The 26,298-nt window shown below is 33.4% G+C and overlaps 3 protein-coding genes across 3 annotated transcripts; all 3 read left to right on the top strand.

Moving 5' to 3' along the window:
* Positions 1–5,411: 5,411 nt before the first annotated feature.
* Positions 5,412–9,379, top strand: LOC112519107 (mucin-17-like). Its single transcript, XM_025127094.1, has 5 exons — positions 5,412–5,963; positions 6,267–6,378; positions 7,170–7,284; positions 7,624–8,622; positions 8,977–9,379. The coding sequence occupies exons 1-5, from the start codon at positions 5,753–5,755 to the stop codon at positions 9,220–9,222; spliced, it is 1,683 nt and encodes a 560-aa protein (XP_024982862.1). The 5' UTR covers positions 5,412–5,752; the 3' UTR covers positions 9,223–9,379.
* Positions 9,380–11,300: 1,921 nt separating this feature from the next.
* Positions 11,301–13,786, top strand: LOC112513052 (clathrin light chain 2). The gene is made up of 3 exons (XM_025119178.1): positions 11,301–11,544; positions 12,112–12,265; positions 13,274–13,786. Exons 1-3 carry the CDS (start codon positions 11,360–11,362, stop codon positions 13,601–13,603), a joined length of 669 nt encoding a protein of 222 aa, XP_024974946.1. The 5' UTR covers positions 11,301–11,359; the 3' UTR covers positions 13,604–13,786.
* A 1,849-nt stretch (positions 13,787–15,635) lies between these two features.
* Positions 15,636–18,317, top strand: LOC112521596 (receptor-like protein 6). The gene has a single exon (XM_025130545.1). It carries the CDS (start codon positions 15,636–15,638, stop codon positions 18,315–18,317), a length of 2,682 nt encoding a protein of 893 aa, XP_024986313.1.
* Positions 18,318–26,298: the final 7,981 nt, after the last annotated feature.

The raw sequence follows: 26,298 nt of genomic DNA on the forward strand, positions 1-26,298 counted from the left end.
CTGATAGAGTATTATTTATTTTTAATTAAAATAAATTTTATCAATGATCTTTGTTAAATATAAATTCTTTTTTGAATATGTAAGTACTTTTTTGGTATATTTGTTTCATTTTATAGATGTAAGTATTTATTTTGTTCAAAAAATGTTTAGAAACTTAATCGTTCAAAATATGAAAATCCGTTGGCTTTTTTTCATATTTTTTCATTATTTTATCACATTAACCAGTTTTATAGGTCATAGGAATGTATAACAGGTTTTAGAAAGTTCAAGAAGTTATTTGAGAGGTTTTAAAATGTTCAATAACTTATTTGTTCCAAAAAATTGTTTAAGAACTTAATCATTTCGAACATTAAAATCCAATGGATTTTTTCAGACTTTTCCCAACGATATAATATAATCCGATTATGTGTTATTATATTAATAAAATAAATAAATTATTTATTTATTTAATCCACCTATTTTTTAGTAAATCGACTTAAAATGTGTGTTATATTCATATAAAAATAAGAATTTTTAATATATAATTTCCAGGAAAAATGTATTTTATAAATTTAATTTGATTATAATCTTGATAATACTTTTCAAATAAACACTTATACAATAAAGAAAAATTTAGTGCAATCAAAGTTTTCTTTCCACCACAACTTTGTTAACCACAAGAATGATGTATGATTGTTTGAATTTGAGCTCTAAAGATCAAATTATCTGGAGGTCTCAGGTCCAAATCCAAAGAAAAACAAAAATCCTTTTTGGTCACGGAGATTCAAATGCGGTGACTCCGGACTACCCGTAAAGCATGTGGTAGTCCTGAAACTAGTCGACTCGCATATCGGATTGGATATTCATGTTAAAAAAGAAAAAACTTTATAGCATAATATGATTTTACCTTTTTTTAATGTTATTTTGTCATTATTTTTATTATTTTTTGTAATTAATGTCTAATTATATTATTTTATCAGAGTTTAAGTTTAATCGCTAATATTATTTCTAAGTAATATTTACACATGTTAATCATATAGCTTAATGTTTTGACTTGTGCTTGTGGTGAATGGCTGCAAAGTTACGAATGATATCACGTGTTTAAAATAAGTAATTAAAAAACAATATTATTTTACGTACGGTTTATATGATTAAAAAAGACGATTTTTATGATAACATATTATTTTGAAGTTCAAATAACATGTATATTTATCAATTAACTTATAAAACAATTCAATAAAAACAATATTCGGTTTCATTATGTGAAATGTTTAAATCCAAAGTTGGTTATATTTTCAAGTACACATTCAAATAAATCCTAATAATGTGAACCGCGAATTGTATTAATTACCTTATCAATCATCGTTTTTAATTGTTTTGCAATAATAATTAAATATAATATATATTATGATAAAATAAAATCCTGATAATTATTTTATGTGTTTTGCATAAATGCATCTTAAGACCATCTCGAAAACTCATTGCATTACTTGGTGTAAACAATTGTTATAAATACTAATTATTAATTGACCTGTTATAATACGTTTCATTTCAAAAGAGAATATTCTCAGTATAGAATGTAATTATTATATAGATTTTCAATAATATCTAGAAGTTGTTTGACAGTTACTGAATGGTTTTAAACATATGATGATAAATTTTAAACTAGGATTTTAAAATATTACTGATAAATATTATATCAATACAGAGAGTTAAGGTATACAAGTGAACATATATAAAATATTAATAATTTATATACACCTTTTTAATGACATATCAATTTATATATAAATTAGTTAAATAATATCAATGAGAATATGAATATGAATATGAATATGAATATATATTGTTTATATTAAATTAGTTTTTTAAATTAAAGATAATAGGGGTAGTTCATGTTTGATATTAAAAAAATAATTATAATTTTGGTGGTTTCTAAAACACGATCTCTTTATTTATACACTTGTTTTAAATAGGTAATTAGTAGGTCTCATTTATTCGAGTTGGGACCACAACCAATCTTTTTCTATAATCGGTTACAGCCCAAACCCAAATGAACATATCTAATTCAGGAAGTGACGTTTATGTAACGTTTGTTTTTTAAGAGGTGTTTAAGTTCGAAATCTTATTTCACTTATTTTTGTAAATTAACTACTATCTGAATTTGTTTAAATTGTATATTTTACCAATTAGAAAATTATAATGTTGAATTTATAGATAATTTTATACAATTTTACATACTTATTCATCGTCATTACGAAATTTATATTTAAATTATATAATTAACATTCATTTAAGCGAAAATATGTCATTTTAACGATACTTGACACATTTAAATCATATTAAAATACACCAATTGAGAGATATAAGGATCAATTTGGTAATGATCAATCGAGGGAAATGATCGATTAAGATTAATTGATTGAGAAACATCATTGCTAAATGCTAAAGGTTTCGAGAACAGTAAAAGAAAAATAAGATGATATTTTAACTCTTACCAGATAAGAGGACAAATATATAAGTGCCTCTAAAAATTATAAAAAATAAATAGTCTACATGACTCTACCTCTTAACAAATCAGACATAAATGACTAATAAAAGATTTTTTTTTTCAAAAAACTAACAAATCCTCACATACAACATCGTCGGCGAAAAAAGTTTAACACCTTCCATTTTGAGCTGCGTTGTTATTCATTATTAGAAAGATATAATTGAAACATATTTATTGAATTATTATCCATCAACAAATATCAAAATATATTATTTTTCATGGTAATTAAGGTTTTTTTTAAACATTTTTATATATAACTAGAAGGATACTCGCGCAATACAACGATATACATCTTGATTTTAATATTTTATTTTATTTTTTATTTCAGCAGATGTTATAATATGGTCCTACGTGATTTTGAAAAAACAATGATGTTTTTATTTTTAAATATAATACAAAACTGAAGATATCATAAAAAATTGATAAAAATATATCGATATTAGTATCAAATTAACTATTTAAAATTCCAATTTTTTATATAATTTTTTAATTCAAAATTTTTATTATAATTTAATTTAGGTTCAATGACGAAGTAATTTATATTTGGTTTAATAATATAACTTTCTTATAAAGATAATAATTAATTATTTTGTTATTATAACTCGATAATTATCCTAATTATATTTTAGATTTTTTATATTTTAAAATGAGATGTTTATATGTTATCCTCTATTTATTATGTTTATCCGCAGTTAGTTACACGAATTCAAACATGGAGCTTTAATAAATTGTACTTACACATAATTTACTTATAATCTTGAATTTTAAGCAATATGCATTAATATACAGTACTTAATGCATAAAAAATGGTTTTTAAGAGTTTTTGTCAAATGCTTTATAATATAGTATAGATATTGTATGATATGTTATGTATTTTATTAACAAAATAATTTATTTAATTTTAAATTTTGTATATGGTTAAACATTGCATTGTGTTATAATTGACGATGGTTAAAACATCTATTTACAAGGCAATTTTAATAAACTTTTTTTTTAAGTATATAATATTTATATACAGCAAATGCACCAAATAAACTCACACCCTCATCCTCACTTATGGTGAGGTTTGAACCCTTGACCTCCTAGAAGGCCAAGGGTTACAATACCGCTAGGTCAAATGTCCTTTGGTCAAATTTAATAAACTTATAAACAACAATTAATTTCATCGTTTTATTGTAATTTTTACTAATCATCACATACGATAAACTTGAATTGCCATTAAAATAATATTTATTATTATATTTATAAGTTTATAATAAAGAGTTAAATTATGAGAACTGTTATCATATAACGTTTTTTTCATATGATTTTTTTTCATTTAAGACTTTGGTTTAATATATCGGTTAACATATATCTGTTTTAAAGTGTGTTTCACATGTATTTGTTTACAATGTGAAACTTTTTAGTCGTATTTTTTATTTTATAAATATATAAAAATGTTCATATTGCAAAACAAATATATGTTAATAAATACACTAGATCAAAGTCAGGCTAAAAAAAATCATGTAAAATATCATATGATGTACAATTTCTTTTGACTATCGCATGAAGGTCTGCTTTGTAATTATATAACATATACCTAATACATATATTATAATTGTAATCGTATATTTTAATATAGTAGATAATTATATAAATATATATCACAGATATAAACAAGGTGGAGGTCTAAACGAGAACATTTATGTTTTACGAGAATAAGGAAACATGTATGAGCCTCAAAATTATTTAACTCATAATTAAAATTAAAAAAAATAGACTAATTAATTAAGGATAATCATGCGATTTCGTATTTATCTAAAATTTTTGTGACAACCTTATCTCTAAAATCACATACAGACAATATATTACCCGAAATCACATAATCAACAAACAACAATAAATGTAGAAGCGATCAACACTGGTTTTCGATTATGGATAAATACTAATTAATTTTCATTTATTCTAATTTTTATTATATGTTAATTAATTTGGATGTGCATAAGTGTTTTTGTATCATAAAACATAAGTGTTTTCGTTTGAACCATTCTCTATAAAAAAAAATATATATATATATATATATCAGTTTTGTATATGTATAGTATTAAAATATAAAATAGTTGATATTAAAATTGTATATTTAAGAAATAATTTTGATGAAGCAGGTGAACCCAATTACCCAAATGCAACAAAAGTTGAAGCAAAACCTTTGCGTTGTCATAACGTAACTTCAAAGTGAGGGAAACTCCAGTATCGGCCCTTTAGATTATGATTATGTTCCATTGGGACCCTCGTATTATGCTCAATCACATTTTCACCTCTCAACCATTATTCACCACAATCCTCAAATTTATCCTTCCACGGGACCATCCACGTCACTTCTTTAAATTAAATATTTTTTAAATTAAAGTCATATAAAAACATTTTATTTTGCAAGTTTTAGAAATTTCACTTAAATTGTTCATTGTTTTGAGTACTTATTTAACTTAAATGTGTAATTATATTTAAAACTTTTAGGAGTTCTTTTTGAAGCATATAAAAAATATAAGGACGAAAACATGTCCAAGTATGAACTTCAAGGGGCTAATTGTAAAAATTTTCATTGTGAAACGTCTAACACGAAATGAAAACGTATTCAATCAATTAACATTCCTTTATTAATGGTTATCATTTATTCCAGAGTCAAAAACGATAAATCCAAATAAATTTACAAGTTTTAATTCGAGAAGTATAAGTTACTACAGCAGGTATTGTTTGGTTTCGAGACATATATGCTCTGAAAGTCACACCCTCTCTCCCCATTTCTGTCTGCAACAATGGACTCAAATTGACTCAAATTTGTTCCATCTCTCTCTCTCTCTCTCTCTCTCTCTCAGTCGTATTTGTCTCCTTTCTCACCAAATTTCAAAGCTCAAAGCTTTGATCAAACCAAACACTTCATTAATTTGTTTGAAGTTTTAACTATTGTTGCTTGTGTTCTTGTTCAAATGCGTGGATTAGCTTTGATTTTTTCAAAATTTTTGAATACCGAAGGTCGTTCCCGTTACCAATTTAGAAGCATTGCAGGTCGATTGTCAGATCTGGAGCTGTAAATTTCTCGGTACGTACTTGTTTGTGTTAGTGTACACTGTGGAATCGGAAAGTTAGGTTTTTGGCGCTGGAAAACTTTTAGGCGGGTGCTTGGTTGTTGTGAAAAATTGTGTGTTAGTGGGGTTATGCGTAAGGATTAGAAAATTTGTGGCGATGAATCGAAGTTTCCGGGCGCCGGAGAAGGAAATGGCGGGGACGACTGCGGTGAGGCAACGACAACACCAAATGATTGGGAATCTTAGGAACTCATCAATGAGAGAGAAAGAAGAGGAGCTAGGGTTATTTTTGGAGATGAGAAAACGAGAAAAAGAACGCCATGATCTTCTTCTTCAAAACGCAGAAGAGGAATTTGATTCATCTCTTGGTATTTCACTAATTTCATGATTCACAATTTTATTTCTTATGGATGTAGTATGCGATTATGCCCTTTTTCTTATCTTTTTCAGCAATGACTTTTACAATATATTATCCCAAATTAGAAAGAAAAAATCATACATTTTTACCTAATGAATTACGTAATCTTCGATGAGATTTGAGTTACCCTCCAAGTCGGCCATGTGCTAATGCCCTACATACATGCCTCTTGCATATGTAATTATGATTTTATACTGATTTATTGCTTTATATTTCTAAATTGTAATGTGATTATCATATTTTGATGGTGCAGGATCAAGAACAGGAAGTTCTCCCATATTCAGTATGCCTTCAGCACCCACTGTACGAAAGACCGGTGCTGATGAATTTCTCAACTCTGAAAATGATAAGAATGATTATGATTGGTAATTTTGTCTTATGCTTTTTTCTGTGATCAACTTTTTGTTCTTTCAGTATTATTCTGTGGGGAAAAATATAGATTGTTCTTCTATATTATTGTTTACACTTGAGGAAGAATATATGTTCTGAAAGTGTGCATTTACAGAATAAAGTATCACAGCAGTTGATGTCAGTCTCAAGTGACTTTAAGAATACTAACAGATACGAGCTTAAGCATTTGTATGATAGACGGAATATTAAACCATACATGCACTAAAACATCCAAATTTTGTGGAGATCGCCTTTATGCATCCGACAATCCTATATCTCAAGTATAAAACGCTGCAGGGTTAACCTTGAGGACCAGCTCAGCTGACAAATAAAGGTTAGTCCTTGGCGCTCCTCCCCATAGGTCACTAGGGCCATTTGGGATTTTCCTTGCTGTTATCTTGAGGGCTGTATGGGCTTAGCCGAGGTGCGCTCAAGTGGACTGGACAACTACGTTTACCAACAAAAGAGAAACTCTGCAGGATCATGAAATGTTTTTGCATTTGTTACTTTTTTATTATGTTGATATATAGGGGTTAGTTGCTACTTTACTGGAACAACCTCTCTACCCTTCATATATTATAGAGGTAAGGTTTGTGTACATCTTACCCTCCCCAGACCCTACTCCATATGGGACTTACTGGGTTTGGTTTGGGTTTGTGCTTGATTTTTTTTTGGTTACACAAAGTGATAGTGAGTGGCATTTTCTTTTGTTAACGAGCACATATGTTTTTGAGCTAATTTTTAGTAAACCTTCTTATGTTTTCAGGCTTTTAACCCCTCCTGGTACTCCTCTTTTTCCGTCACTGGAAATGGATTCACAGAAAACCGTCATGAACCAGAATGGAACCACTAAAGCTCATCCGAATGCACTAAAATCTAGAGTAAGAGCAATAAAGAACTTCTATTATGTTTCAATGATGTCAGTTTGCTTTAAACATTGACTGGTGATATTTTGACTGCATATCTTGTCTTAATCGAACACCACCAAATAGTAATGGGGATCTCTCGAGTCCCCAACCTCCAAGTGGTTTTGTATCTACAAGGGACTTAACCCCAGCTATTATAGAATCTTTCTATAGGTAGTTATGTATTGGATCAGAAGTGAACTGATTACAAGAAAGCTATAGGCATATTGTGGAAGAAAGCTTGCATTTTTCCTGCTTTTTGGCTAGAAAACCTGTGGACTAATGATGTTGTTTACTTGGTTACTAATTTTATAGCTATCAAATAACCAATCAGAGGCTACTGGTAGGAACATGGTATCGAGACAGCGAGCATCATCTCCTGGACCAAGTGTGGGACTCCGTAGACCATCCTCTTCAGGTGGTCCAGGTTCAAGGCCTTCTACCCCAACCGGTAGGCCGGCGTCAAGCACATCATCCAGACCTATATCGAACCCAGTTTCCAAAAGCACCACGATGTCAAAATCAACTTCAACTACAACCTCTAGGCCTTCAAGATCTTCAACACCCACTTCTCGTCCTATCTTGTCTTCGTCTAAACCAACAGTCCCAGCTAGATCTTCTACTCCTACAAGGTCTACTGCAAGATCTTCGACTCCAACAAGCAGACCTTCTCTATCTACAAGCAAACCTGCATCTAGGGCATCGACACCAACCCGCAGGCCAGCCACACTGTCCACCGTGACGAAAACATCTGCACCTCCAGTTAAAAGTCCTACCTTTTCAACTTCAGCATCAAATACAACCAGAAACGCAGCTCAACCTTCTGCTGGTTCTCCCAGTGCAAGACCAAGACCATGGAAACCTCAGGAGATGCCTGGTTATACCCTCGATGCACCGCCAAATTTACGAACCTCACTTACTGATAGACCCATTTTGTCCATGAGGGGAAGGGCTGGAGCACCGAGTAGTCGTTCGTCATCTATCGAGCCTGTACCCAACGGAAGGGTAAGAAGGCAATCCTGTTCACCTTCGAGAGGACGGCTTCCTAATGGTGTAAGTCGTAAGAGCGGAACCTCTGTACCTGTTCCTTCATTGAACCGTGCGTATGCTAAAGCGAATGACAACGTGAGCCCGGGATCTTACGGGACGAAGATGGTTGAAAGGGTGATAAATATGCGCAAATTGGTGCCACCAATGCAAGATGACAAACAATCGCCACGTAGTAACTTATCTGGGAAGTCGTCATCACCTGATAGCTCGGGTTTCGGTAGATCACTCTCAAAGAAATCTTTAGATATGGCAATGAGGCATATGGTAATTTTTTTCCACTCAGATCTTGCATACATGATTTACATGTCTTTTTGAGCTTATTGAAAAAGCCATATTTGGTTAACCATAAGCTAGTTTTTGAAAATAACGCCACTTGAAATAGCGTTTCATAGGTTTTTGAGCTTATCGCTAGTTTTTACCAAAATGACTAGTTTATTAGCCATCTTTTCAGCTAACTGCTAAGCTTATCTGCCAGCATCTAGCTTAGCAGCTAGTTTTTGCCTAACATAGCCTTAATCCAGATCTGGATAATGAAATTGACCTATTTCTGTTACGTAGGAGAGATTGGAAAAGTCTCTCTTTCACACTATTAATCTCGGGTTTACTTTTGTGGAGCAGGATATAAGGCGCACAGTACCGAGTAATTTGAGGCCATTAATGACGAAAATTCCAGCGTCGTCCATGTACAGTGTGAGACCTGGGCCCACACGAAACCGAATGATCAGTGTTTCGGATTCCCCTCTAGCAACAAGCAGCAATGCAAGCTCTGAAATGAGTGTGAATAACAATCAGGATGAAAACATAGAGGAAGAAAGTAACAGCGAAAGGGGCGTTCGTTCGCCTGCTAGCATCCGTGGCAGGTGATGGTTTTATCCGATTTACTTATCTGTATGTGAATGACTCCACCCTCGTAACATATGAATGACAAAAACTGGTATCAATTTTATTCCCCTGTTTCGATTGGCTAACACAACTCTTATCTATCGTCCTGTAATCTCTAAGATGGATACATTTGAAGCTCCATCGGCTAATATTTGTTGAACCCCAGATGGTCGATGGCCAAGTTAACCGATTTATATTCATCAATCATTGGTATACGGTGTTGATGAATGATTGGGGAAAATCCAATATTAATATTATTGTTGGTGAGCAATTATTAATGGAAGGAAGGGGGACCCATGTAATTAAATCCTATAATAATATGTGAAAAGCTTTGATGGATTCTGATCACATGGGTGACGACGATCTAATTTGACTAAAGGACCCCTTGCCATGCGCCCTCTTTTTTATCCTGCTTCGAAAGGGACAATACATTGATTTAATATGCCACTGTTACATGCATTAATTTCAGATATTTCCAATTGATGTAATAAAATGGTTCAAATAACATTCATTGTTGGCTCAATTATTGTTTTGAAATTATAAAGCGTCAGAAATTTATAAGCCAAGGTATTATTATTATTATTATTTTCAATTTAATATCTTGAGATATGATTTTGGTAAATATGAAATCTTTATATAAATTCATATATATATAACTACCTTTATTTATCCATTTTTATTATCATTATCAAAATTTTAACAAATTCGTATATGTAAAAGTGAGTAAATGTATATAAAAGTTCATGAAAGTAACTTAAAAGTGCACATATATTTGAAGATGAATGTAGTTGAAGGTAATTAAGTGCACTAAAATTTATTGAAAAAAATTAAACTTATCTAAAGGCTCATAAATATTCTCATCATTCTCATTAACTCTTACACGATCTTGTGTTTTAAATTTGATGTGTAACTGTTTATTTACATAATTTTTTGGTTTTAAAAAATGAAATGTATTTCAAGTTATTATAAAAGGTGTATTCATCAATGGTGAATTATTTTTTATTAAAAAAATCATTTTGATGTGAGAAAATTATTATGCTAAAATGATAGATGTCTTGTTTGGATTAGATCCGGGCTATCGGTTTTGAAACTTGAAATGGGTCATTATATAAAGCCAACAACGTTTCTTCGTAAAACTACATATGGTGGGTAGACAAGATGGGACATGACAAGACAAAAAAAATTAGTACCATATTTGGCATGACATGGGATAAAGACAACATCGAACAAGATGGGACTAAAACTAATTTTCATGTGATAAAATTAGAGTTTTTTTTTTCCACCAAAAGAGGTGGAACAACCTTGAACTAATCTTTTTCCTTTCTGTAAGGACCAAGAGATTGAATCTAGAAGGCCGGGGATTTAAAAAAACCTCGCGAATTAACCAAGTTAAAATTACTTACTTACCCTATAAATAATATAAAATCTAAAAAAAAAACTCTTCCAAAATCCGAAGCCTAAAACTCTCCCCACTCTCAAATCTAACTCTCAAATCTGAAACCTAAAATTTCCCAAAATTCCAAATCTGAAATCTTAAATCTAAAACTCGTTCAAATCAAACTCTCAAGTCAAATTCTTTCTGATCTACTTTTGAGAGCGAACTCTCAGGTCGAACTCCTACTGATCCATGTTTGAAATCGAACTCTCAGGTCGAACCCTCTCAAATTGAACCTCTTCGTCTCTCAACATCCAGATCTATGTTTGAAGATCGAGGAGTAGGAGATGGGTGGTGGTGGAAGAAGAACCTCGAAGTAAAACAACAAGAACTTGAACAAAGATATATTAATGATGAAAACAAATGTATTGATGGTGGCTGCTTGAAAAGGACGAAGATAACTGGGTTTTTTTTTAATGGTCAGGTCTTTTTTTTGGGGGGGGGGGGAGGGGGTTGTTTAATTTATTTATTGATTTATGTAAGTTATTCCAAGTTTTTATGAATAAATTTATTTAAATATTTAATTGATTTACGTTATTTATAATTATCATATAATACAAAAATATTAAACAAGAATAATCTGGTCATTTAGTCCAGCGGCCTACCAAAAGAAAACAGTTTCGACAACCCAATATAAGACGACCGTATTGAGAGTGAGAGCCAAGGTAATCAAGTCAAACACACATGTCTTCTTCCTTTGATGCCTCTCTCGCCGCTCCGGTTAACCCTGCCGGTGATGATTCCGTAGTTCAAGACTCTTCGATTTTGGGTACCGAAGAGGCCCAAGTATCTGATTATGACGGATCGGTTTTACCTCCACTGTCGGAGATGCAGCCTGAGGAGGGTTTTGCTCTTAGAGAGTGGAGAAGGTCGGTGTTTTCATCTATTTTATTAATTGTTCTTTAATATTCTTTAATTACAATTTACAAGAGATTATCGATTATTTTGTCTCTGTTAATTATTGTTATTACGAGTCCATACTCATTTTATCAAATATGTATGCCTTGATCGTTAATTTGATGAACTTGAGTTTTAATCAGGATAATCGATTAATGATATGATTCTGTAGTATTCTTCAGAGAATCAGATGACATCTGACTGTGATTGCATCGTATATCGATTTTGATTGTCTAAAGGGTTTTGTACTTTTTGCAACAAAAAAACTGTTATTGGATAATATTAATCGCTGAAGGATATCAGTGGCTATTTAGTGTTCACAATTTGTATATGATCAAATGCCTAAATTGGAATGGCAATTTGATATAGCTATATGGTATGAATTTTTAATTGGAACCATAACATGTTTTGATTACAAAGTAGCTTGATGTTCTTGGTATCCATGTTGTTGACAAATATTTGGTTTATTCTTTTGTGGGTTCAATTACCACAACTGTAATATGAATATTCAGTCATTCTTTGTGTTATTCTCATGATAGACAAAATGCATTGCGTTTAGAAGAGAAGGAGAGGATAGAGAAAGAGTTGTTAAACCAAATCCTTGATGAAGCTGATGAGTATAAGGTCAATTTCCACAGCAAGAGGAAGATAACCTGTGACAGTAACATAGCAACTAATCGGGAAAGCGAAAAGGTAAGCATGGAAGTAAATTTGATGATTTTGCATTTAACTGATTACGTTCAGGTTATGAGTACAATCAGCCATATACTACTAGTTGGCTTTTGTTTTTGCGTTATATATACTTATATTTACTTACTTCACTTATGAGTGCCCTGCTCGTCTGCTTTCCACGTTGATTATCCCTCTACTTTTCCAAATGTCGTATCTTTACAAGAGGTAAAGAACACTCGGGCTATGTTTGGCGAACTAGTTTATAAGCTAGCAGTTGGATGATAAGCTAGTTGGATGATAAAAAGCTAGCTGTTCGTTGATGAACTAGTCATGTTTGGCAAAAGCGAACTGATAATCTAGATGACAATGTAAAATGACCTAAAAGGACATATTGAAAAATTAATTTGAAAACTAGAAGGGGTGTAGGAAAAAGTGGAAAAACTCCTGGAGTCAGTAGAGTTTTAAAAACCTAACTTATAAGTCTGCTTATGATCAACCAAAGAGGACTTTTTCGATAAGCTCAAAAATTAAGTTAGCTTATTGTTGCAAGCCTGGCGTTAATAGAGGTGTCATTTTAGCATGCACCTATGATATTGGTACCTGCTGTGCGACCTCTCTTTTGATGTTGTATGGCGGTCTCATAATGGCTGAAATAAATTTCAAGCATTTGCCTTTTGTAGAATATTTGTGTAATGAATCATATGATGCAATAGTATAGCATTTTTTTTCTTTCACAAATGTATATAATCAAATGACTTGCATTCTGGATTTCGACTAGTCAACCAAGTTTAAGAGGGGCTTTTAAGCCAAAATGGGCACCCCCACATGTCATTCACCTCTCTTTTCAACCAACCCTGTCATTTTTATGCACACAAAGTATTTGCTCGTCGGCAAGAGAAACATTTTCTCATTTGGCACTTCAAAACTCTCTTGATTCTTTGCATCTGAGTTCATTGGCCTACAGAACATGTACAATTCAGAATTAGAACGATGGGTAGTCTCTTTTATAACTTATTTGTGACGTGGTAGGTATATTTGGCTGGGCGGGACAGGTTCCATGCAGAAGCTAACCAGAGTTACTGGAAGGCAATTGCAGACCTCGTTCCCAAAGAAGTGGCGGTTATAGAGACTAGAGGGGCGAAGAAGGACCAGGACAAGAAACCTTCTGTTGTCATGATCCAAGGTCCCAAGCCTGGAAAGCCAACTGATTTATCGAGGATGAGGCAGATCCTCATAAAACTCAAGCACGACACCCCTCTTCACCTCAAACATTCCCCACCTCCACCTGCCGCCAAGGATGCCCCATCTGCCGCTCCTGATGCAGCTGTTACCACAGCGGAGGCTGTTGCTGTTGCCTAGTTTTTAATGTTGTTTTGTTCACCTCTTGTTTATGTCGATATACATTTAGCTGAGGGGGATAACTGGAGTTTCAGATGTTTGATGTAACTATGATTTGTGGTTTTTCTTTGAATATTTTGGTACTAGAATCTTATCTGTATATGGATATTGCAGCAAACTTTAGTTTTCAATATTATTCAATTAGAATATTGCGCAAAACGTGCATTTACATATCCTAATTATTGGTATGGATGCCATTGATGTGATGCAACTCATGGACGATCTTGCTTGCATCCGTTCTTTGTTTCGGAGATTCCATGGAGCATGCCAACCCAATTCTAGCCAATGAAATCATGCCCTCTTCCGATCTCTTCCACCTTCTTGCTTCATCCTCACCAGAACGATGGTTGACATTTGCAGCTTCCATCTCGTCCTCCAGGTCATGCAGTAGTGTCGGTTCAACGATTTCCATGACCTGATCAGGCAACGCCATCATCACATAGCCATAGAGGTTCAACCCTTCTACAAAAACCAGGTCTGTAGGTCTCTTTCCTGTTATCGTTTCTAGCAACAATATCCCAAAACTGTAGATATCCCCTTCTTTTGTCATCTCGCTTCCAAGACCATACTCCGCTAACAAAAAACACAAAATATGGGTTTTTGAAAAGACAGATTGTAATGGGTTCAAAATTTTCGGGTGTGAAGTCCGGTTTATCAATTACCTGGAGCTGCATACCAAATAGTTCCTCTTATTCCAACAGAACTGCTTTGGTGAGGTTTTAATGGGAGAAATTGCCAATGTGAGCAACCATGTCGTTGTCAAGTAAGATGTTGCTTGGCTTCATACGAACTTTTGCACCCAACGACCTTGCTCCCCCTTGTCGTCCGCTCTTTTATCACCACTCATCACCATCATTGTCCCTTGCAATTCATTTCCTTTTTTGATCGGATTTTTTTCTTTCTCTTTTTCATCTGTTTATACGTACTCCATTAAATTCATTTAAAAGAAGGAGAATCAAAAAACAAAAAAAGTCAAAAAGAGGGAGATCGATAACAAGGTCAACGGACGCGATAGACCGTACAGAGAATACACGTCGGTGGGATGGTGATGGGTAACGAGGGTCGATGTTAGGTGTGAGGGGTTTATATTGCTTAGCGTTTAGGAAAGGTAAAACTCATTTACATTTTTTTTTATTTTAAAACCTTCATTTACAATTACAAATTTTTTTTTCTGGATTAAAATGATGTATGTAACCGATTTTCAAAAGTTTGATTATTTATTTTCTCAAAAACAATAATAAAAAACTTAATCATTTAAAATAAAAGTTCAATATTTTTCATTCAAAAAAAAGTTTAGGAAATTAATTAGAACTGTTTATTCTCGAAATTTTTTCTTCTTTTACTCATAAATTATACATATTTATTAGTTCCTACTTACAAATTTCTTCTTTATATACATCAACATTAATACATATTTTTTTATATTTCTAATGTATGAAATAACGTGATTATGATATGGAGAAGGAATTACTCCAACCTTTTTGTTGCATAGTTATTTATTGCGTTGCGTGGTGTGTTGATTTACGGAATCTGCTTTCACACTATAATGGGCCTGGTTCATGAATTTAGTCAACTTTTGACTTTAGGCCGTAAAATGTGGGGCTCATTTGACTTTTGACCTCCAAGAACTCTATAACGACTGGAGTGGAAACTAAGAATAATGCCTTCCAAATCATAAAAAATAATAACATACAAGTTTATGAATGGTTTGAGCTTGGTTCTAAAAATCAAAAATATCAAGAGATTTTAAGTTCAAATTCAATGAGAAATAAAAATTTCTTATGGCTATAGAGGTTCAAATACGGTGACTCTAGGCAACCTACAAAGCAGGTGGTCGTCCTGAAATTAATCGGCTCGTATAGCGGGTTGGATATTCAGGTTAATAAAAAAAAAATAATAAATAATATTAATGATTAAAAGATTTTAGAAATTATGTATTTATTTATTTATAGCAATGAACAACATAGCAAGTGGCCACATACACTCGATAACAATGAGTAGTTCAATTTTGCTTCTCTCCTTTTTATTGCTCTTCATCTCTTTGGCTGCTTCTACTTCCAATCATACTCATAGATGCTCTTCTACACAGAGTCGTGCTTTGTTTTCATTTAAACAAACTGTTTTCTCTATTACCGACTTATACAATTACAACGACGGTGAATGTCGTGCTTGGCTTGGTTCCCGATATTATCCGATCATGATGAATTGGAGCACGAGTATTGACTGTTGCGATTGGGATGGTGTCATTTGCAACCACTTCACTGGTGATGTGATTGCTCTCGACCTTAGTTGTGCCATGCTACGAGGTACCATCCACCCTAACTCCACCCTTTTCAACCTTCCTCGCCTTCAAAGACTCAACCTTGCTTTCAATGATTTCACCGATTCCCAACTTCCACGTGAAATTGGCAGGTTTGTTGATAGTCTTACGCATCTCAACATCTCTCAATGTGGGTTTACAGGTCAAGTTCCTTCGGATATCTCACTTCTTCGTAAATTGGTGTCTCTTGATCTCTCTTCGAATGGGGTCTCTTTGCAACTCAAACCTCGTGTTTTGAACAATCTCCTTCGAAATTCTACTCTTTTGAGAGACCTTTCGCTTGCGGATGTTAATATAGGTTTGGTTTTACCCACTTATCTTGACATACCTCCCTCTTTGAAATTACTTAACCTTAGTTTCACTGGTTTGCAAGGGAAATTACCTGATAACATCTTCAATCTTCGATATTTGGAAAAACTTGACTTGTCATACAACAATGACCTTGATAGTCGATTGCCCGAAGTTAACACGAGCACTAGCGTCGCTCTCGAGTGGTTATCTCTCTCGTCCACGAATTTATCGGGAGAGATACCTTACTCAATTGGTCATCTCAAGTATTTAAATTACTTGGATCTCTCACTGAACAAAGGTTTATCAGGAGAGATACCCTACTCGATTGGTCATCTCGAGTCTTTGAATACCTTACGTCTTGATTACTGTGGTTTGGCGGGTTCCCTACCAAAATCCATTGTTAACCTTAGGCACCTTACTACTCTAGATCTATCATCTAACATGCTTAACGGGAGCTTACCATCGGGTTTCTTTGCCTTACGATCATTAAAGCTGTTATCCCTCACACAAAATCAGTTTGTTGGCAAGATTGATGTGCTTGATCAAGATTCCAGTTCACAATCATTTCGGCAACTCGTCAACCTCACTCACCTTGACCTTTCGTTTAATAGTTTTAGAGGTGTGTGGGAGTTGGATGCATTGTTATCAAGCCTCACAACCCTGGTAGAACTCCGTCTCTCACAGAGTGGTTTATCTGTTGTCACCAATAACGCCAATCGCTATGTGAATCCTGATTTTCAGTTCTTACATTTGGCATCTTGCAAGCTAAAGGTGTTCCCAGAATCCTTAAGAGCCATGAAAAAACTTCAAAGTTTAGATCTATCTAGCAACGAAATCCATGGCCACATTCCTGATTGGGCAACGGAGATAGGAGGAAAGGGTATGTTCCATTTGGATCTCTCACATAACTTCATAACAGGCTTGCCGCGATTCCAATGGGATGGACTAACAGAATTGCATTTGGAGTCCAACAGGATTGAAGGACCATTCCCTCCTTCAATTTGCAACCTGAGCAATATATGGTATTTGAATATCTCTGATAATCTGTTTGGTGGAGTGATTCCACAATGCATTCAAAATATCCACTCGTCTCTTTGGATCGCAGATCTGGGGAACAATTTATTTCATGGTAGCATTCCAAATGCATACAAGGATTGTGGACAGTTACAGGGGCTTATTCTGAATGGAAATCACTTAGAAGGAGAGGTGCCCAGTTCTTTATCTAACTGTCAATATTTGGAAGTGCTTAATCTAGGAAACAACCTCTTAAATGGCACATTCCCTAGCTGGTTGGGAGATCTTCCATTTTTGCAAGTTCTTGTCCTAAAATCCAACAAATTGCATGGTCCCATCAAAACCTCTTCTGCAGGGAAAGCCCCATTTCCATGTCTGCAGGTCCTCGACTTATCTAATAATGGGTTTGTAGGTGATCTCCCTCGACAGTATTTTCAAAATTTCAATGCTATGAAAAATGTGGTGAAGAATGGCACAAGATCAACATATTTGAACACGGGTGGTATGTATTACTCGATCGTTGTTGCTGTGAAAGGAGTGGAGCAGAATTTTCCAAAGATTTACGTTGACTACACGATTATCGATCTCTCGAGCAACAAATTTGAAAGCAAGATTCCTGACATCATTGGTAATCTTAGTTCGTTGATAGTGCTCAACTTATCCCACAATAGCCTCACAGGTCGAATCCCAAATGCCCTAGGGAATCTCTCGGAGATTGAATCGTTAGACCTATCTCGGAACCAACTCACAGGAGAGATCCCTCAAAGCCTTGCAGCCTTGACATTTCTTGGATTCTTGAATCTCTCTCAAAACCGTCTTATGGGGCGTATTCCAGAAGGAAAACAGTTCAACACGTTTGAAGGAAACTCGTTTGGAGGTAACCCTCAACTCTGTGGGCTTCCGTTGCCGGAGAAATGCGAGCGTCCACACGAACCACAACTTGAAACCGATGGAGACACGGAGAGTGAATTTACATGGAGAGCGGTGATGTTGGGATGTGGTTGTGGGACAATACTTGGATTGGTGATGGGATATGTGATGTTGTGTTAAAAGATGTTTCTAAACTAACAATCTTTACTTTTGAATATTGTGTATCAGAATAAAAAGTGAAGGATCAATGCTGCAAAAGTGCTAAAGATTGCTAAAAGGTGGAAGGGGTGCGCCTCACTATTGGGACATTTACAAGGGTAGCGGAGCAATTATCATAAAGCTGAAGGACTGGTTCTGCAATTATGAAGTTTATATATAAAGTGAATGAAACGTCCTTTGTCATGATCAGATTCATTTTTTTTCCTACAAGAAATATTCTCTCTATTTTTTTAGTTTACGATTCAGTTTCTTTTGTTTTGTTAATCATACATTGTTAATCACTTTGATTAACCAGTAGTCTAGATCTGTTTGTATATCTTTTGTATATGTTCTTTTATATCTTGAATAAATAGTTTGATTCATACATTTGTTCATGGTATCAGAGCCAACATCTCAGATCTGGTTGCGTAAGGTGTACACGACGATTGCTTCCTCTGTTCGTGATTAACTGTGTGTGGATTATCAGGTAAGTGCTTCTTCATTATCTGTTCTTTTCGTGTTTCCTTGAAGTAGATGATTATCTCGTGTCGTGACCACACAGATCTATCAGATCTCGTTAGCGCCGACTTATAGATATAATACTCAAGGTTCTTATGTTTTTTGTTGAATCGTTTGCAATGTTTCTTGTCTATCATTGCCGCACATGAACAGATCTGCTATGGATTGCGAGAATCTGGTATAGATCTCGATCGACCACACGATTTGTGATGCGAAATATTTGTATAATCTTGTTGGTATCTCCTTGTAGCTGTCAATCTGTTGCTCCTTGGTTTGTTTTTTAATATGAACAGATCTGTTGTGATGAGTAACGGTTCTTTCCTTTTAAGATCTCGTTCTTTCACCTTCTGTGATATTTTTCATTTAGCCATATATTTTGCGAATCTGAGTTATTTCTTGATGAATATATGAGCTTTATTGTTTTCCTTTTATGGTCTGTTGTGATGACCAATGGCTGTTTTTAAGATCTTGTTCTTTATATACTCAGATCTGATATATTACAAATGTACGAAGCTTATAAACAGATCCATTGAGATACATATTCTGTTTAGATCATACTCATGTGTTGTTGCCCTATATGAAAATAGACTGTTAAAAGTAGATGCTCAGTTTTAAGGTTGAATCAATTTCTAAAATATCGAATCTCGTCCTAAACTGTGATACTCTCTGTTTTGGTCTATTGACTTTATGTTTTCCCTAATTCTCTGTGGTGAGTGCATTATTATTTTTTCTCTCAGATCTGCAAATATCTTCGATCTGGTTAGGTCTGGTTTGCCTAGCACTGTGTTGTTGCTGGTTCCTTTTGGTTCCAATGTATGTTTGTTCAGGTTATCCTGGTGCGTTTATTTTAACCTAGGTTAAAATTTTGTTGCTGCTTCAGGTCTGTTTCTTCTCTTCCCTTGTATCTGTGCTCTTTGTGTGTTATCTGTTTCTTTTTCTTTCGTTTTTTTGTTTAAGGATCTAGACAGTTAGCTTGACCTAGCACTCCAAGTGTTTTAGGAATCCTGCTTTTATCTGTTCTAGTTTCCTTTGTGTGTTTTTTTTGTTTTCTTTTTCTTTTTTTTCATGTCTGGTTCCGAGGTTGTCACTGCTAGATCAATGGAATCCAAAATCGCTAGTCTTGATTTTGGACATCCACTGTATCTTCATCCCAGTGATACAAGCGGAACACCCTTGATAAATGTTAAGTTGTGTGGTACCGAAAATTACAAGGTTTGGGCATGTGCTATAATTTTGGCCTTAGACATGAAAAATAAAACTGGTTTTATTGACGGATCCTGTCCTAGACCTATCAATGATCCCATTCTTGAAAGACAATGGGATCGATGTAACTCAGTGGTCCTTTCATGGATTCTGAGTTCTATGACGGAAGACCTGTTTCTAGGACAGGTCTTCTCCAAAGAATCCTCCAAAGTCTGGGAGGAGCTCAAAGAGACTTATGACAAAATTGATGGATCTGTCATGTATAATCTGTATCAGAAAATTAATTCTTTGAGTCAAAACGGATCGTCTGTTTCCGAATACTATCATAGACTAAACTCCTTGTGGAAACAATTTGACGCCCTAGTTAAACTGCCTTCATGCACTTGCAATGCCTCACAAGAGTTCTTTGAACACACACAACTGGTTAAGCTCATGCAGTTTCTTATGGGTCTTGATGATCTATATCAACCCATAAGAAGCAATATTCTCACTAGAGATCCCCTTCCGTCGGTCAAAACTGCTTTTTCTCTGGTCTCTCGTGAAGAGTCTCATCGTAGCGGTAATGTATCTCAACCTCGACCTAAATCTCAAAACACTGCTTTTTTAAGTAAATCTACTGAAAATAAAAGACGTTTTGGGAGAAATACTGTTCTTAATTGTAAACACTGTGGCATGACGGGACACACCATTGAAAGGTGTTTTAAACTGATTGGTTTTCCAAATAATTCCCAAAATCGACCCAGATCTCAAAACTCCTCTTTCAAAAATACTGTCAGTAATAATAATGCCAGTGTCCCTGATACTACTCACTCTAAAATTACTCAATCTGTCACCCCTTTTCCCTTTTCGGAAGAACAGATAACTAAACTTTTGGGGCTTATTGAACAAAAACAACCATATGAAGAAGCATCTGCTAATATGGCAGGTACTAACATTCAATCTGGTTGGATAATTGATTCTGGAGCGAATCAACACATGACCCACAATTCCAGTTTTCTTAAAAACACTGTTGACATCTCTGAGCTTGATCTCAGAGTTTGTCATCCTAATGGCACTAAAGCCAAAATAAATAAAATTGGTGATTTCAAATTAACAAATAATGTCATTTTATTTGATGTGTTGGTAGTTCCAGAATTCAATGTTAACTTGTTGTCTGTTCATAAACTAACTAAGGATAATAATGTCTTTGTTGGTTTTGACAAATCTAAATGTTACATCCAGGATTCACTACGAAAGAACGTAGTGGGGACTGGTAGCCAGGAGGGGGGACTCTATTACTTTGACCAAAACTTTAAGAGTAAGTTTTCTTGTACCACTACTGTTTCCAACATGTCTTCTTTGCCTTCTGCCCAATTATGGCATTCTCGCCTAGGGCACCCTGCTAGTCAAGTTTTAAAATTACTAAAAAATGAGCTTAAAATTGATAATGACAGTTGTGGTCCTTGTGAGATTTGCCATAAGGCAAAACAAACTAGGGAAAGGTTTGAATCCAGTATTCGTAAAACAAAAAGTCTTGGTGACTTAGTTCATCTTGATGTATGGGGTCCTTACCATGTCCAGACTAAAGAAGGTTTTAAATATTTTTTAACTGTTGTTGACGATTACACTCGGGCTGTCTGGGTTTTTTTGTTAAAAGGCAAATATGAAGTTGAAGAAAATATTATCACTTTTTACAATCTCCTTAGTACTCAATTTGAAAAATCTGTTAAAATATTTAGAACTGATAATGGTTCTGAATTTACTAGTAAAAGATTAAGTGATTTTTTCAAAACCAAAGGGATTTTACACCAGACTTCTTGTGTCTATACTCCCCAACAAAATGGGGTAGTTGAAAGAAAACATCGTCACCTTCTAAATGTTGCCAGGGCCCTCTTGTTTCAGGGAGGAGTTCCTCTTAACATGTGGAGTGAATGCATTCTCACTGCCACATATTTAATTAATAGAACTCCCTCTTCTGTCCTTAACGGTAAGTGCCCCTATGATCTTGTCTATGGGTTTCCTCCTGTTCTTTCTCATCTTAAATGTTTTGGATGTTTGTGTTTTGCCAGCATACCTAATGTGACTGATAAATTCTCTGCTAAATCTGTTGAACCAAAGAATTTTCATGAAGCTTGTAATGATATTAATTGGATTGAAGCTATGAATAATGAAATGGAAGCCTTGCATAGGAATGGTACTTGGATTGTTACATCTTTACCTCCGGGTAGAAAACCAATTGGTTGTAAGTGGATTTATAAGATCAAGTACAAATCCACTGGTGAAATTGAAAGATACAARGCCAGGCTTGTAGCTAAAGGCTACAGTCAAAGGGAAGGCCTTGATTATGAAGAAACTTTTTCACCTGTGGTGAAAATGGTAACTGTTAGATGTATCATTTCTTTAGCTGTACAAAATGGTTGGAGTCTGTTTCAATTAGATGTAAATAATGCTTTTTTATATGGTGATCTAAATGAGGAAGTTTATATGACTCTTCCTGAGGGCTATTATGATAATAAGGATAAACAGGTTTGTAAACTGGTTAAATCACTGTATGGGTTAAAACAGGCTCCACGCCAATGGTATGCAAAGTTATCTTCCTGCTTACTAGAAAATGGCTTTATTCAAAGCATAAATGATTATTCCTTGTTCACAAAAGTTGTTGATTCTGTTTTTGTTATTCTTTTGGTTTATGTAGACGACATTGTAGTTACTGGAAATTGTGTTTCTGAAATTGATAAAGTAAAGAATTTCCTAAAAGGTAAATTTTTAATAAAGGATTTAGGAAAGTTAAAGTTTTTTCTGGGAATTGAAATCTTAGAATATGAAAGTGGTATTTGCATGTCACAAAGGAAATATTGTTTAGAACTTCTTAATGATTTTGGTTACTTAGGTTCTAAACCTTGTAATACTCCCATGGATATGAATATGATTGTTACAGATTCTTCAAATGCAGAAGATCCTCCTTTGACTGATCACACTGGTTTCCAAAGATTAATTGGAAGATTGATATATTTGCTAGCTACTAGGCCAGATATCTCTTTTGCTGTTCATTGTTTAAGCCAGTTCATGCACTCACCTAGGCAATCACATTTAAAACTTGCTTTAAGAGTTCTTAGATATTTAAAACTATCTCCAGGTAAGGGAGTTAGTTTTACAAGGTCTAACTGTTTTTGCTTAACAGCTTACGTTGATGCAGACTGGGGTAAGTGTTTGTCTTCCAGACGCTCGGTAACAGGTTTCTGCTTATTTTTGGGTAATTCTATGATTTCGTGGAAGAGTAAGAAACAAAGTACAGTTTCTCGCTCTTCTACTGAATCTGAGTACAGAGCCATGGCCTCTGTTACTTGTGAAGTGTTATGGGTATTAAAATTACTTTCTGATCTTCATATATCTGATTTGTTACCTGTTTCATTATACTGCGATAATAAATCTGCAATTCAAATAGCAAATAACCCTGTTTTTCATGAGCGAACCAAACACATTGAGATTGATATACATCAAGTTCGAGAAACTGTTAGTAAAGGTTTGTTAAAAATTGAAAAAATCATTTCCTCTGAACAACCAGCAGATATATTTACGAAGGCTCTCGGGATCAATCATCACAATTATTTGTGTTCAAAATTAAAGATGATTGACTTGTTCAAAAGTCAAGATTGAGGGGGGATGTTAAAAGATGTTTCTAAACTAACAATCTTTACTTTTGAATATTGTGTATCAGAATAAAAAGTGAAGGATCAATGCTGCAAAAGTGCTAAAGATTGCTAAAAGGTGGAAGGGGTGCGCCTCACTATTGGGACATTTACAAGGGTAGCGGAGCAATTATCATAAAGCTGAAGGACTGGTTCTGCAATTATGAAGTTTATATATAAAGTGAATGAAACGTCCTTTGTCATGATCAGATTCATTTTTTTTCCTACAAGAAATATTCTCTCTATTTTTTTAGTTTACGATTCAGTTTCTTTTGTTTTGTTAATCATACATTGTTAATCACTTTGATTAACCAGTAGTCTAGATCTGTTTGTATATCTTTTGTATATGTTCTTTTATATCTTGAATAAATAGTTTGATTCATACATTTGTTCATGTTGTCGACGGGAAGACCAAAGTGGTTCAATGCCATTGTTGACACCGGAGAGCATATGATCCAGGCAAAGCAAAGCAAGAGAAGAAGGTAATTTAGTTTGTGAATGGTAGATTTTGAATGTTCTCGCGATTCAATATAAATATAGTAAACTCGACTTCGTTGCTTCGTTCTATGCATCAACTTCAACACATCTTAATTCATAAGTCTACTTCTCATACCATACATTCAACTCAGATCACCAAGAAATATGTTTTCTATACTTAAAATTTACAGGTATGACATATTTAAAAAGAAATATTTTTTATATGCCGACATAACTTGTAAATTATCAATAAAATTTGATTAAAACTCTTAAAAATCATCTTTTATATATGAAGTACTTTTTATTAATACATATTACTTAAAATTCAAAATTACAAGTAAATTATGCGTAAGTACTAAGCTCCATGTTTAAATTTCTGTAATTAACTGTAGATAAATATAATCAAATACATGATAAAATTATTATTTTAAATATAAAATCTAAAATATAATTGGGATAATTATTGAGTTATAACACAATACTTAGTTATTATCTTTATAAAAATTATATTATTGAACCAAAAATAAACTAATTCGTCCTTAAACTTAAATTAAATTATAATAAAAAATAAATTAAAGAAATTACACAAACAAATGAGAATTTTTATATATTTTTTAATTATTATAATAATTTTCAAATTTAAATTTTATTAAGAAAAACATTATTGTTTGCTCAAAACTACATAAATTCGTATTATATCATTGACAGAGATAAAAAAAAATCAAAATCAAAATATATCTCGTTATAATCAATAATAACCTAATTGAGTTAGCTGATGATTAGATAATTTTTTATGGGCATTTTATAAAACAAAAGTTTAGCAAGGCAGTTAGGCAGCCCACGGTTGGCAATTAGAGTCATCGACGTACCACCAAACAAATAGGCCTCTCAAGTTCAACTCTATTTTACAGGTTTTGATTTATTCTTCTGTTTTTTATATCATAAGAGTACTTGTATAACGTATCGAAATATATTTTGATTTTAATATTTTGTTTTATTTCGTCTCTGTATATATTTTAATACGGTTTTTATGTGGTTTTAAAAAAAATAATGTTTTTGTTTTTGAATAAAATATAAATTTAAAAATATCATAAAATTTGGAAAATGAATATATCAGTATTAATATCAAATTAACTATTTAAAAGTTCTTGTTTTTTATGTAATTTCTGTAATTCAATTATTTAGTAAGAAGTAATTTATTTTTGATTTAATAACATAATTTTCTATAAGGATAATGATTAAATATTTTGTTATAACTCAATGATTATCCTAATTATATTTTATATTTTTTATATTTAAAATAAAATGGTTATCTTGTATTTGACTATGTTTATCTACAGTTAGTTACACGAATTCAAACATGAAGCTTTAATAAGTTGTACTTACGCACTGCTTCTTTGTAATGTTGAATTTTAAGTAATATGCATCAATAAACATTACTTCATACAAAAAAAAAAATTTAAGAGTTTTTGTCAAATTGTTTGTTAATATAGTATAGATTACAACAAAAAAATGCTTAAAAAACCTACAATTGCTTAATTGCCACCGCCTACAACGGTTGTCAGTCGTCAATCATCATTTAACCACCATTTTAAGGGGGATTTTTGTACCAATGGACTGTGAATGCATTTCTGACTAGGTATTGATCATCAAATAGAAGAATCGAGTTGCATTTGCTGAGAAGGTAGACCTCAAAACTTCAAAATAATGATTAAATCTAAAGAAACACTTCTGTATAACCGAGCAAAAAGTTGTCCTGATCATTAAGTTCATTAAGTTATAAGTAAATAACTACTTAAGTCTGAATAATCATATGACAACATTAAATACTACCAGTATCCAAGTCTTTGGTGACAAAATTGTTATTGTTGACCATAATAAAATCCCAACCAATTGTCTTTATTAGAAGAAACTTCATTGTTGTCGGTTTTTTAACTACATTGACTTGAAGTTTGAAAATTTTGCACAAGTCGATAACAAATGAAATTATGGCTTGGCCCTACCCATCAAATTTCAAGACTTTGCAAGTCTTCCGTTCACATTCACCTTTAGATCGAAAGATGGATAAAAATTGACGTATCTTGGAATCAACTAAT

The sequence above is a fragment of the Cynara cardunculus genome (genome assembly GCF_001531365.2).
Source record: "Cynara cardunculus var. scolymus isolate 2C chromosome LG 1, CcrdV1, whole genome shotgun sequence".
Classification (NCBI taxonomy): domain Eukaryota; kingdom Viridiplantae; phylum Streptophyta; class Magnoliopsida; order Asterales; family Asteraceae; genus Cynara; species Cynara cardunculus.

Coding starts and splice junctions, on each gene's coding strand:
- LOC112519107 (XM_025127094.1), top strand. CDS start 5,753: ATGAATCGAAGTTTCCGGGCGCCGGAGAAGGAAATGGCGGGGACGACT. Junction 7,285..7,623: donor CGAATGCACTAAAATCTAGA/GTAAGAGCAATA, acceptor CTAATTTTATAG/CTATCAAATAACCAATCAGA. Junction 8,623..8,976: donor ATATGGCAATGAGGCATATG/GTAATTTTTTTC, acceptor TTTGTGGAGCAG/GATATAAGGCGCACAGTACC.
- LOC112513052 (XM_025119178.1), top strand. CDS start 11,360: ATGTCTTCTTCCTTTGATGCCTCTCTCGCCGCTCCGGTTAACCCTGCC. Junction 11,545..12,111: donor GCTCTTAGAGAGTGGAGAAG/GTCGGTGTTTTC, acceptor TTCTCATGATAG/ACAAAATGCATTGCGTTTAG. Junction 12,266..13,273: donor CTAATCGGGAAAGCGAAAAG/GTAAGCATGGAA, acceptor GTGACGTGGTAG/GTATATTTGGCTGGGCGGGA.
- LOC112521596 (XM_025130545.1), top strand. CDS start 15,636: ATGAGTAGTTCAATTTTGCTTCTCTCCTTTTTATTGCTCTTCATCTCT.